At 32.5% G+C, this 13,874-nt stretch overlaps 2 protein-coding genes across 8 annotated transcripts in view; both read right to left on the bottom strand.

Moving 5' to 3' along the window:
* Window positions 1–2,180: 2,180 nt before the first annotated feature.
* LOC101508122 (pentatricopeptide repeat-containing protein At5g08305-like) lies at window positions 2,181–6,551 on the bottom strand. 7 transcript variants are annotated; one of them, XM_004495412.4, is made up of 4 exons: window positions 6,169–6,551; window positions 5,172–5,375; window positions 4,834–4,948; window positions 2,181–4,196 (listed from the first exon to the last, which is right to left on the bottom strand). In XM_004495412.4, the coding sequence occupies exon 4, from the start codon at window positions 4,128–4,130 to the stop codon at window positions 2,481–2,483; it is 1,650 nt and encodes a 549-aa protein (XP_004495469.1). In that variant the 5' UTR covers window positions 4,131–4,196; window positions 4,834–4,948; window positions 5,172–5,375; window positions 6,169–6,551; the 3' UTR covers window positions 2,181–2,480. The 7 variants fall into 7 exon arrangements, with proteins under 7 accessions (XP_004495469.1, XP_004495470.1, XP_004495472.1 ...); XM_004495413.4 differs by having other exon boundaries at window positions 4,854–4,948; window positions 6,169–6,550; XM_004495415.4 differs by having other exon boundaries at window positions 2,181–3,924; window positions 4,010–4,948; window positions 6,169–6,530.
* A 1,775-nt stretch (window positions 6,552–8,326) lies between these two features.
* Window positions 8,327–13,874, bottom strand: part of LOC140920197 (uncharacterized) — an 8,381-nt gene continuing 2,833 nt past the window's right edge. Inside the window, exons 3-10 of the mRNA XM_073368088.1 lie at window positions 13,789–13,831; window positions 13,608–13,699; window positions 13,008–13,056; window positions 11,786–11,856; window positions 11,533–11,652; window positions 10,604–10,704; window positions 9,082–9,127; window positions 8,327–8,578 (exon numbers count right to left, since the gene is read on the bottom strand). Of these exons, the coding sequence (XP_073224189.1) occupies window positions 8,525–8,578; window positions 9,082–9,127; window positions 10,604–10,704; window positions 11,533–11,652; window positions 11,786–11,856; window positions 13,008–13,056; window positions 13,608–13,699; window positions 13,789–13,831 (576 nt within the window). The 3' untranslated portion in view covers window positions 8,327–8,524. The remainder of the gene's footprint in view (window positions 8,579–9,081; window positions 9,128–10,603; window positions 10,705–11,532; window positions 11,653–11,785; window positions 11,857–13,007; window positions 13,057–13,607; window positions 13,700–13,788; window positions 13,832–13,874) is intronic.

The following is a 13,874-nucleotide window of genomic DNA, read 5'->3' as shown; positions in this document are numbered from 1 at the left end:
GATATTAAATTTTGGTGTAACTTCTAATTTCAAGAGTAAAAAAAAGAAAGTAAAATGTGCTTATACATTGAAATAGAGATAATAGTTCAAAACACAGAACGAAGTCGACAAAAACCAGAAATAGTACTATGAAGAGAGAATACTCAGTATGAAGAGAGAATACTCAGACACGTGACGTGATTGATACATGGGTTGTTCAACAAACCAATCTAACAAAATCTCAATGGAATCTGATTTTATTATTTTGCTTTCTGGTGGCCTTACCAAATAATCTCTCTCCTTGTTTAGTCTTCTCTCCATATTATAAGAAGTGTTTGTTTTATTTATAATTTTTTTTATCTCAAATTATTCATCCGACATTAATATAATATTTATTATGTTTTTTTAATAGTATATATTTAGGGCTTATTTAATGAACATGATTTTATAAAATATGATAGAGATATAATAAAATTAACAATATATTTCGAGTTTAATATACACATGATATTGAGGCAAAATCTCAAATTAATGTTTTGATGATAATCAAACAAAGTTAATTAAAGTTCTAATTATGATTATAAAAATATGTACACGAAATAAATTGTCAATGGTAAAAAATTTAAATTAACTATTATACACAAGACAAATAGTCACTAATAGAAATTTTAAGAACCTAACTTTAAAAAAAAGCTTAAGATTACTCCCTGCTAATTAAGAATGTAATTTAACTTGTATTAGATGTGCTATGCTTCCAAAGTATTTGTATATAATAACTCAAATTTTGTTAAGGCTGCTAAGAAGTACTATCCATTCCTTACATGTTTCAAATGCATACTGGTGTGTTAGCTTTTGTGATTTGTTTACTCTTAGCTGTGTGAAGCAACATGTGAAGAAGTATGTGAATTGTTTTTAGAATTTTTTTTAATACTTTTGTACTAATAAATAAAAAGTACTTTAACATTAAGCTACCAAATTTTTAGTCCATATCAACAAAGAAACAATGAATCATTTATTTGAATTTCTGAGCTTTTATCTATATATACCATACCATTATTTGAATATTGATCAATTAATTAACACATAGCTCTCATTGTTAGAAATGAAACAAAGTGTAGCCATGAAAGTACTTGTTATGATATTGTTCATATGTTTTACCTTTCCACCTCGATATCTCGCTTCCTATCAGTTTTTCAAAATGGTCGCCCGCGTTCTGTAGGAGTAACCACTGTACTACAATACCACATGAAAGGTTCATAATCCACGGACTGTGGCCTTCTAATCAGACTTCGATTCAGTCATCTAAATGTGTTACGAAAGATCCAGAACTTCAATCATTCAACAAGACAATGGTGAGTATTATATGTATAAACATATTATATTACACTCAAAGAATTACACTCATTCAATGATCTATATGACATTAACTTTCAATCTGACGGCAGGTTTTAAAAAAAAATTATTCGATACAATGTTATGAAATAAGTGTAACTCTTTGAGTGTAATTTGTCCATCCTCTATCTATATATATATATCTAGAATAATAGTACAGTAGAAACTCAACTCGATCTCTCTTGGCCAAATTTAAAGGGACAATCAAATGAACGTTTTTGGACTTATGAGTGGAATACGCATGGCATATGCTCTTCCAACATGTTTAACCAAACTCAATATTTTGAGTTGGCACAAAATATTTGGAGCGGTTATGACCTTTTCGATATTCTTAGACAAGAAGGTATTTCTCAACGCATTAATGTTCCATATGTTACAAAAGACATTCATATAGCCATAAAGAATCACATTGGTGATATCTCTCAAATTCATTGTGCGAATTCTGAGTTAGTTGAAATAATCTAAATTAATTACATGCATGGCTCTACACTCAATTGTAGAAATGATGTCCTATGGGAGCCATGACTTATATATGCTCGCATTGGATAACAAATGAAATAAATTAATAATAAATACAACAAAAATTTATTAATACTATTTTAATTACTCTTTTTATTTATGTTATATGGTTCTCATGTATACTTTCATCATAGTTAAACAAAGAGATATTCAATTTACTTGATTGAGGCAAATGAGAAGTAAACCCTTGAAAAACGAATTGGTTCAACTCCAGCATTTTTAAAAATTAAGAAACTTTATTTAAAAATAAAATCAAACACTTAAGATTTTTTTAACTAATAAAATTAACATAAAACAAGAAAAATAAGATGTAATGATTAAAACAATATTGGCACCTAACAATGTCTGCTAGTTACAGTTATTCTCCTAGCAATAGTTTTTTGTGTTTGTTGGTCCGAAAGGCCAAGGACATTATTAATTAAACAGCATGTAACCTATATTTTTACATGGACTTCTAAACTTTTATGAAGACGCTTTGCTAAAGACAAAAACCAAAAGGATTTTGATAATAATTACATTGAAATCTAGGTCATATGCAATAATTCTTCCAAAACAAGTGTTAACTGCTCCAAACCTAAATGCAGTTCTACTCAAAAGAGAGTCAACTCATCTTCTATTAATGTATCATTCAAAAAATTCTCCCCCCGATTGTCTTGGCGAACACCATGTATCATTTGATAGACAACAAAATTTAGCATAGAATAAGTTTCTTCCGAATCAGGATGTGTTTTATCATGAGCAATAAATCTATGAAGAATCCCAGATATTTCAACAAAACTAAACCCAGGTGATTTTTTCACCCCTCTTCTCTCCATGGCTTCTCTCATGCTTCTTGCATCATCCCAACGTTTAACAACTGCGTAAACATTTGACAAGCCAATATATCTCCCATCATTGTTTGGATCAAGTTCAATAAGCTTCTTGCCAACTATTTCTGCAAGATCTAAATTTCTATGATTAATACACCCACTAAGAAGAGCACCTAACATGGGAGCGGTTGGTTCTATCGGCATTTGACAAATAAATTGATATGCAGCAGTTAATTGACCTGCACGCGCCAGCACATCTACCATGCAAGCATAGTGCTCACTTGTAGGTGTCATGCCACATTTAACAAGGCTCTCAAAGAAGTACCATGCTTCTTTAACTAGTCCTCCATGGGCACACGCAGCCAACAAGCAGAGGTATGTTATCTCATCAGATCGGATACCAACCATTTGCATTTCCTTAAACAATTTAAGAGATTCTTCCACTAACCCATGTGTGGCAAGACCACCAATGATTGCATTCCAAATGAACACATCAGTTTGACTCTTTGAGACGCCACGAAATACAAACAAAGCATCCTCTATTGCCCCACATTTGGCATACATGTCCACAAGAGAAGTCTGTAAGACCATTGTCATTGGTAAACCATTGTTAACAATGTACTTGTGCATCATTCTTCCCTTTTCTAGAGCACCTAGGTGTGCACAAGCAGACAAGACACTCACCATAGTAACTTCATTGGACTTGGGACCAACAACCTGCATCTTTTCAAAGATGGCCATAGCTTCCCTGTACTCCCCAGCCTTCACATAACCATCAATCAAAGAACTCCATGACCGAACATCCCTATCTTGCATAGACTCAAAAACTTTATGAGCCAAAACCATATCTCCACACTTAGCATAGCCATCTAACATGGAATTCCATGATACCAAATTTTTTCCCTGCATACTATCAAATACCTTGTGGGCCCCAATAATATTCCCACAAGAGGCATACATGTGAATCAAAGAGTTTTGGATAAATATATCAGACTCGTGCCCAGTTTTTATAATTTGGGCATGCAGAGAAACACCACTTTCCTGGTTTGAAAGGCGTGCTGAGGCCTTCACAAGAAAGGGGTATGTTAGGTAGTTTGGTGCAACCCCAAGTTGCTGCATTTTTAGAAAAATGGATAGGGAATGAATTGGACTCTTGCTATTTGAATAGCCTCTTATGATTATATTCCAGCTAAAAATTGTTGGACTGTAAAGCTGGGAGAAAACCCTGTAGGAATAATCAATGTCTCCTGAATTGGACACAGCAGAAAAATAAAGGATTTTGGATATAAATGAGTCTTCTTGAGACAAACCAAAAGAGATCCCAATAGCATGAAGCTTCTTCAGTTCAAGCATTGATTTGCATTTGCCAAGGAGGCTGAGCAGAGTTTGGCATATATTTGCAGTTATACATGATGATGACACCCCAAGCATTTATAGATATATCTTGTCACACCAGCAGATGCAACACTTTTAGTGTATGTATCATCCGAGAAACACCTAGAAAAGGCAACATAAACAAGTCAAATTATGATATAATAATGGTGGTAGTGATGGTCCGAGCCTAATCAAGCCAAATATGCAAAACTATAAAACCAATAAAGAGAACAGGCCAAGAACTAGGAGTGTACATGGGGTCGAGTTGGACCAGATTTGGTCAAACCCAATACCCGACCAATGAAGTTACCATGGGTTGGGATTGGAATAAAGTCCGGTCATTTAGACTTTGACCCAATCCAACCCAGCCCAGTCATTTCTAGATCAGATTGGGTCGAGTAAAGGGTCTGTAAGGTAAGTTGGATTAAAACTAATATTTCTGAAGTCCAAATGTAATCCAATGTTTTTTTGGCCTAAAACAAGATTTTAAATACCAGTGCTTTAGATTAAAAAAATACACAAGTGCTAAAATTTATGGGAGAAATTAATTGGAGTCATTGCCATTGAAGCTTTTAGATTGAGACTAAATCAAAAAGCTTTTAGATTGAGCCATTGAAGCAAGTTGCAACCAATCAACTTTGTTCTAAATAATAACCCAATAGCATTAACAGTGTAACAAAAGAAGCATAAAAAAGAGTAACAAACAAAACAAGAAATGGAACAAAAAAAAAAGCAGAAAAAAATAGAAGCAGAATCGAACACAGGGAGGGACTCCTTCACCAGATTGAGCAAGAATAACAGAAAACCATGGACTGAGGGGTGGGTCTCAAACCGTTGCAGGAAAGACAGTGACGGTCAGTAGCATATCCAAGACCCTGGTCCAGGAGGTGCAAACTATTTAACTTCAATTAATAATTAAAAAAATAAAAACATAAATATTTAAATCATAAAATTTTAATAAATAGTATTCAAAAAAGTACAGGCATGCTCTATAATTGTCATCTACGCAATTTCATGTTCTGGACAAATGTCAAGGTTCCAAAAATTAATGAAAGGTTTAAAAGGGTCACCTTGTACTTGAAAACTCATAGAGCTTACCAGTGCCAGAGAACGTGATGATATCAACCTTTGCATCACAAAAAATAGGCAACTCTTTGCTTTCTTAATCAACCCATTTGTCTGCCATTAAAATTCTCAATCTTCTTAATCTCAATCTTTCCTCTCCCCATGCTCTTTTTTTTCTTTGTCGTCTTCTCTTCCACTTCAACAATTTCTTCCCCTTCTCCACACCAAAAACCAACACTAAACCCACCAATATTCATTCAACAAAAGAGAAAAAGGGACATTAAATTAAAGAAAGACAAAGAGAGGTTTTTTTCTCGTAATATAGTATACATAAACATAACTATTTTGTTTGTTAAAAGAATTAGGACTCTGCATAGAAAACCAAAGAAGGAAAGAGCGACCAAAATTAGGAGTCTATAGGGAAAGGTTACAGATGGATTACTATGTGTGGCAATGTCTCTTAAGTTCTAGCTCATTCAATGATAATTTCCTATTAAAAAATTTCTCCATAATCTCTTACAACAACAATAACAATTATTTATCCATAATACAAACAATTGATGATCAAGGTATCAAATATTTGAATAAGGGGTAACCATGAATTCGTCCCAATTAACAGTAACTATGAATTTGCAAACAGATCCAAAGTGTATAATTATAACCAAGTTTGAAAAATAATGCAGAACCAGTGGATGAAAAGAGGTATCATCATTTAATTAGAACAATGCAGAAACAATTGTGCATTAATTATAACAATGATACTAAGTTCCTGATGCAGCAAACATGGATAGCCAATGTATGCAGCAAACAATGCATAGCCAATGTATGCAGCAACCAACCATTCTTTGTTGAAGAGTATCAAATATACAAAATCCACAAATTTGAAGAATAACACAAAATCCCTAATTTTGAACATATGAAAAACCCTAGCAATGATTTCAGAAAACAAATATATTACTAATAGTCTCAATCGAATAATGAATCAACCAAACCACTAAACCCTAAACAATGGAATTTTGTGATATCTTACCTTGCTGAGTTGATGATTGTTTACTGTAGTTGGAGGCCGAACAAGGAGGTACCGGTGACCTGGTTGGCGCCTTCGTGGACGGAGAAGGGCGGTGGAGGCCCTGGTGGTCGCTATTTGCGGCGGAAAGAGGAAGGGAAACGAATCCGCGCGCCGAGGGAGAAAGAAGAAGAGAGGTATCGGCGGCGAGATGGCGCCTGGGAGGCTGCCGCCGGCGAGCAGTGATGACTGATCACAGGAGAAGTTGAGATTTTGAGTTTAGGGTTTATCAAGTTACTGTTGATTTGCATATAAATTTGAATTTATTAGCCTCTTTTTACTAACATTATATTGCACTTTCTTTTAGTTATATTTTTTTTTAAAAGATTAAAATGATAGTTAACTTAGTGAATTTTATCAAACAAAAAATGTCTAATTGAAATAGGCATGATATTTTCACTGCCCATTTGTAAGTTATTGTTAGTGTTAGAGTAGTATAAGATATGGAACCAGAAAATCTAGTATTATTTCTATAATTATGGATTTGCTGCATACATCAGTTGTGATCTCAATATATGATTATTGTGCAAAGTAGAAGAAAATAGTGGTATTTGTTGATAGTATATTTATTTATTAATAAGAAAATAATAGATTATTGAGGTGTATAATTATTTTTATTTTTAAAAATAATTAAAATGTTTGAAAAAATTATTTTTATAATTTTTTAAAAAATACATCATATTTAATTAACACTTTATTTTCTCTCGATTACAATGATTTACTCAAAGTGTCTCATTTTATTAATTTTTTTCCTTTTTTATATTTTTGTTTTCATCTCCTTCTCCACTTCTCTAGCACAACAAAGATGGAACCCTTCTCTTCGCCACCACTCTTCTCCCCCATGTCTTACTAATTACATGTATCATACAATTGTCACTAATGATCTATCAATGCAAACTTCAAGTGGAGGAGGAAAGGTCGAGAGAGTGACAACATCACTGGAGAATGAGAAGCAAATTTTGGATGGAAAAAGGGAGAATTAAGTATGGCAACGGAACAAGTCGAAGTCAAATTCCTCCCCCACCCATGCCTCGACTAATCAAAGAAAACTCTACTTCAAAATTTGAATTTTGGAGAAAACTGCACCCACTGTCAGAACATGTTTTCTCCATCAAAGTGAAAATAGATTTGGACACATACTTATATGTAGGTTATATTGTCATGCCTAATTAGAAAGAATAAATAAATATATCATGATATGTTCCAATAGATCTATACGAATAATTTGTCGAAATAAAAAATATAAAAAAAAGTTTTCTATCTGACACCCCCAATTGTACCTGCCATCCTTAAAACACATTAAAAGACAATTTTATATTTTTAATCATTTAAAATAAGTTTTGAAGTTGATAGTTTCGAAAATTTCAAATTTTTAAAACTGATATATTTGAAAATTTCAATGTCTCGAATTTTTTAAAAATCAAATTTTCGAAATAGTTACATTTCGAAAATTTCCAAACCTTAAAATGTTTTAAAATTTTAAGTTTTGAAAATTTTAGATTTTAAAACTTTGGAATGGTAAAAAAATCAGAATTTCAAAAATTTTAAAATTATTGGATTTATTCTTCTTGGAACTTTTTAGATTGTTCGAATGATTCAAAAACCTCTAAAAAAGAATTTGCACACCTTTTTCATAGGAATAAAAAAGTGGTGAAAAATAGTACAACAGTTAACCTATAAAGAGATGTTTATAATTAATTTCGGAGGAAATAGACTGATTTAGGTAATAAGATGAGAGTAAAAAAGTTAATTGATAATATCGTCTCAAATACTAACTTTAACCATTTGAAAAAACAAATGTTATGTTGATGGTAGGAACGTACACCTTTTCAACACTTCAATCCCTTATTAAAAAAAAATGGTAGTTTGGTGGCTGAAACTACAAAGTAAAATAATAAATTATGTTTGAAATATCCAATAAGTAAAAACAAATTAAACTAATAAATATTAAAGAACAAGATTAAATACTAAAACAAATTTAATACTAAAACTACCAAATCCGAGCGATTATTGCAAAATGATCAATATATTATGGTTGGTGCGGCTTTTTATTTTCTGATTATTTTGCAATTTTTATTTGAATTATTTTGGATGTGAACACTGCTACCCATAAGACAGAAAATGGCAAAAAGAATCATTAAATATTAAAAAAAAATGATGGCATAGAATCACAATTACAGCTGAAGCTAATTCTGCCCTATGATACAATATGAAACCAACAAAAATTTAGGTAGCACACTAAACACAACTCCCAGTCCCCATCTACGGTCAGCACATTTTACTTGCAGCAGAGATTTTCTGCAAAATTGCCAACTTTCGCTTACTTGTTAAAGAATAATAATCCCTTCCTCCTTCCCCTCTTTCTGTCCCCAGCCTGCAGAATCAAAAAAACAAAATACTTGAATATAATGGCTACTCACTGGAACAATACTTCCATAAAAAAGTTATACTAGAAACAAATTTAAAACAAAAACAAATAACAGCAATGAATGCATAAAATGATCAATTCAGGGCCAAAAAAGGATCACAGCCTTCAAATTACAAAGCTCAATGGACTTCAGAAAAAGAGAGGTAAAGTAATCTAATCAAATAATCCCATACTTTCCAAGCAGAGAACATATACATATAACAAATGCAAGAGATAATTTTTACAGACATTACATAGAGTTCATCGAAAGTTATAATGATTGGTTAAATAGAAGTTTGAACAAACTCAATGATGTTGAGATTGTAATGTTGCCTTTGTCTCTAACTATTTTATAACATAATGACATGCCAAGGAAACAGAATCAGAAAATGGAAAAAAGTCTTAATATATAACCATGGCATTTATATTATTAATCGGAAAAACAAAAAGTAAGGAGAAGATTCATATACCCTTAGGATAAATAATCTCAATGTGAGCACAATAGTGTCTCTAGCGCTGCAGAAGGAGCAACATAAACAATTTCATTAAAGCAGAAACCAAAATAGCAAAAAGTAAATAAATAGACAAGAATCAGAAATGCGACCTATTGCACAACCATTTGACAACTTAATAACACGGGGTACTTCTTTTTATGAAAAAAAGTATCTTTCTTACTAAGAGATTAAAGAATAATAATTCCAAATGCATTGTGAGCAAATAATATATTATAAGTTTGTTAGGTTCAAACTTCTCTAGCTCTCTTTAGTTAACAGCTTAAGGTAGTCTATGTAGGGTCCAACACTAGGGATAGGGAGCAGGGACTTGAACGGTGTTACTTGGTAAGGATTAGCTGATTCTAAAGAAATATTCTCTCCGTCTCACAATGAATCTCACTTTAACAACAAAAAATTGTCTCAAAATGAATGTCATTCTCAATTTTCAATGCTAACTTTAATAATTTTTTTTTCTATACTACCCTTCAATAATTATTATATACACAACTTCCAAAGTATTATTATACTTTGCATTGATAATAGTAAAAAATCCACCAATAGGTTGTAGCCAAAAAATAACCCATTATAGCTAAGATAAAAATTTTATGCCTGTGTTATCCATGACAACAAAAGCCAGAGCCAATGAACTTTGAACGAAAAATATTACTAAAATACATAAGGACATAAGTACAACAGAAAACACTAATCTTCAGCTCGTGAATTTTTTTTTTTGCATTTAAAGTTAACAAAGAGAAGAAACAATAAACAATAAGGCATTCAGGCTACTGAAAATGAAATCCAATTTATTGACCAAGGGCACTAAACCAAAGGACTACGACTGCATCCAAGACTTCCTTCCAAAAACAATTCCATTGCCATAAATTAATGACCATACATACAAAAATGAAAAAGAAAATGGTTTCCATTTAGGGTCTGCGTGGTTGGAGAGCTTTAGAGGGGAGAGGAGGGGATATTTTAAAACATGTGTTTGGTTCAATTTTTAAGAGGGAGGGAAACAAAATCCCTCCTACACTTATTTTTGATCCCCCTCCATTTTGGGGATTTGGAGGGGGGAGGGGAGAGGGCCAAAACAATTTATAAACCATTTAAAATTCCTCCTCCCCCCCTTGAACTAAACACAATCTCCCTCCATTTTGGGGATTTGGAGGGGGGAGGAGAGGGGGCCAAAACAATCTATAAACCATTTAAAATTCCTCCCCTCCCTTGAACAAAACACAATCATTCAAAATCCTTCCCTTCCTCCCCTCCATTGAACCAAACATATCCCTATTTCCCTTCTTTCCACTCCCCTCCCCTCCATTGAACCAAACAAACCTTTAATATGAACGTTTTTCATTTAGAAGATAGATAATTAAACAGCACAACTAGATAAGAGATCATTATTCCATTCAATATCCACATGAAACATGATCTCATTGGCAACTTAATTCCTTTTGTCAGTCAGTTTGTGTAACAAAGCAACAGTAAGAATACTTACCCACTGACATCTGTCGAGTTGTTCTCTGCTCTTAAAAGATGTTCAGCCCCAGTGGAACCGATTATAATAAATTCTGAAATGTGACCATATGGAATCACAACCTACAGAAGTAAATGAAGAAAAGAGATAAAATTATTCGCCATTAGTTGAATACTAAGTCTTCTAGAGTTCAAAACATACAAACACAACTGGTTTTCATAGCATATCACAAGAAACTGATTTATGAAGTACTGATACTTGCACTTTCTTTGCATATCATATCAGATGCATCCCTATATATATATATATATATATATATATATATACATTGTGGGGTACTCCACCAATACTTATTTGTAAGGTATTCAAGTCATTTTAAAAATCAGAATTTTGATAAGGCTGGGACACTTTAGATACAGCTCAAGAGGTTTTAATATAGTTGGATCTTTTCATTTGAACAGATAACTATTCAATTTTTTTGGCACTAGATGTCAATATCAATACAACATTTTCTATTTTCTGCCTTAGTCCATTTCAACGCATGACTTTTTTTGTTGTTGCAAACACAAGGATTTAAAAATTTATTGCATATTTTTCTTGTTTACAGCATAAATGTATTTTCCATTAGTTAAATTACCAAAATTCAACACGCATCGTCCAAATTAAACCACATGCTAGTTTTATAAAGTCATTCTATGAAGTACGTTCTTGTTTTGAATTTTTAGAAATTCAATTTTATATTATGTTTTATGATTTTTTTTAAATACTATAAAAAAAATTAGCATGAAAGAAATATAATACAGAGAAATTTATGTTCAAAGACAGAAAGAACAATTCACTTAATGACTCCCAGAATCTGTGTTGCTTTATTTTTCTAAACCAATCAATAACTTTCCTACAATTCCACCTAGCTAAAATCTTAACACGGAATATCAAAGAATAAGACATACAGTGGTGGATGGAGAAAATTTTTCTGCGATTACAACTCCATTTGGTCCACTGCATTTGATACTGTAACCTTCCTTCTTAATGGCCAATGTGGCTGGCTCCCATATATCAAGATATCCAGTCTGTAATGTTGAGAGAAAAAAAATTATTGAACTGTTGGAATTCTTCGTAAAGAAGCCTGGCAGTCAAATAGAAATTTGAAACTGATAATCAAAGGACTCATAACAATTAAGAAAGCTACTTTCATTGAATTACCGAAAGAGAAACTTTATATGAAGCATGTCCGCTATAAAAACTCTTCTCTATGTGGCTCTGCATTTCAGGATCTGAGAACAAATAACAAAAGAGAATGACTTGATAAACTGTTTTAGGAACTCCCTACATTTGCAGCCCAAAATAAATAAGGGAGACCACAGGAAACCTATATCAAATAATTAATATCAAGGGAACCAGTATGGCACATCGTCACATCCAAGGCAGATAGATAAGTTGGTAGTTTGGTATCTAACTTAAACTGTCCGTCCCTTCTAACTCTTCTATTTGATTGATATTTATTCTCCTTCTTTGTAATACTTCTCTATCTGATAATTATTTTAATTAAAGTATTTACTTTTGATAACTTCAGCACAATGGATGCATAAAATATGTTAAGCTTTGTCCTCTCTTTTATACATACTTGTCTCAAGTACATACCAAGTTAATAAGACAACTTGCCCTTTAAAATTGTCTAACAACCTTAATGGGCACTTGTTAGGTTCTTTTGAAAAAATTTAGTGGCAAAAGGACTTTATTTGTCCCTGTAATTTTATTAATAATAATGAAAGGATAGCAAGAGCGGATATGCTCTTCAAGAGCGAATGCACCCTTCAACCGGAATGCCAGTTAATGAAAAATTATAAGTTTGGCAAAAGATCCTTTCTAAGGGGAAGAGAACATTTATTTATAGGTTCTATATACAACAGGATAAAAGGGATAAGGATCAATCAACTCTAGCCTAAGAAACAGGAAAACATAAACAGAACACTAACAAACCTAAAACAGAAATAGAAAATAACTAACAGACTTATAAAAGCTCCTCCTATCTCTTAACTACTCTAATTTCCCATTATTCTATATCCTAACAGCACTATATCCCTACAAGAACATAAGGTGCTGAATTGTGAATCAGAAAAGTAAACTTTACAAAGAATAAGTCAGAATACTGGCTTTAATAGATGCTTTGGTGGATTAAAACAACACCAATTGCTTTCTCGCAACAACAGTCATGCCTTTTTTAACTTTTTTTCTACAGCGCAAGTGACAAGTAATATGAGCTTAATTTCAAAAGGACTACAGCCGATAACACTCATACACAACACTTCAAATTTCTGAAATATTCACTGCAATTTTTCTAATCATTTGCAGTTTATTTCATGAGTTACATGGAAGGCAGCAACAGCTAAACTTGAAAAACATCAATTATTATACAGGTACTCACCACAAATGATCTTCTTGCTATCATTGGCAAAAACTTTGACTGGTTCTCCCTACAATAACAAGTAATGCATGAGATTTCATGAAAAATAAAAACTAGATAACAATAATCAGAAAACCAAACTGGGTCTAACTTTAACAAAGTACACATTTATGAATCATATTTTAGTTTCCCACTTGGCATTGGAAGTTACTTAATGGGCATAGTGTACTATTGTGCAAAGGGCTCGTTGATTTGAACCATTGCATTGCAAGGGAAAGATTAAAAATTGAAGTACAGAATTTTTTTATATGAAAAACACAGCATATATAACATTAAAAATATTAATGTAATTCAAACATAACAAAAAGATTAAAAAATAAAATATGAAAAGCTTAATTAGCAAAGTGAAGATTAACAGCAGCCACTCAATGTTCAAATTCCACAACAATACTCCTCCAAATTCATAATTCCTTGACAAAATGCTTGCTTTATGACATGGAACATGGGTTTCATATCAGGGAAAGTCCATAACTAAATAAAAGCCACTTCATAAGAATTCCATTCCAGTCAATTTTCATATAAATGTAAAAGACTGCCATTATGGTCAATTCAAAATAGTACCTTGCGCTTCCTGTTATCCAGAGGCTGGACTTCAATGGCAAGTAATGTATCAACATCATCGGCACTGACAAGATAGTTGGGTTGCTTTGCCCCTATATTTTGGACAACTGACTACAATAAGTTTATCACATAAGAATGCAAGAAAAGGAGAACATAAGCTCAAACAGAAGCTTAAAAACACCTTCAATATAATTAAAGGAACCGTCTTCCAGGTGCCGAATCCACTGGAAGTCCAACAAGGGACAAAAAAAGACAATGTTAAATGAT

Source organism: Cicer arietinum, chromosome 4 (genome assembly GCF_000331145.2).
Source record: "Cicer arietinum cultivar CDC Frontier isolate Library 1 chromosome 4, Cicar.CDCFrontier_v2.0, whole genome shotgun sequence".
In the NCBI taxonomy this organism is placed as follows: domain Eukaryota; kingdom Viridiplantae; phylum Streptophyta; class Magnoliopsida; order Fabales; family Fabaceae; genus Cicer; species Cicer arietinum.
The sequence above is the reverse complement of the archived record's forward strand: the minus strand, read 5'-3'. Positions and strand labels throughout refer to the sequence as shown.

Bases quoted from the DNA above. Each gene is read 5' to 3' on its own strand.
- LOC101508122 (XM_073367140.1), bottom strand. From the start codon at position 4,130: ATGCTTGGGGTGTCATCATCATGTATAACTGCAAATATATGCCAAACT.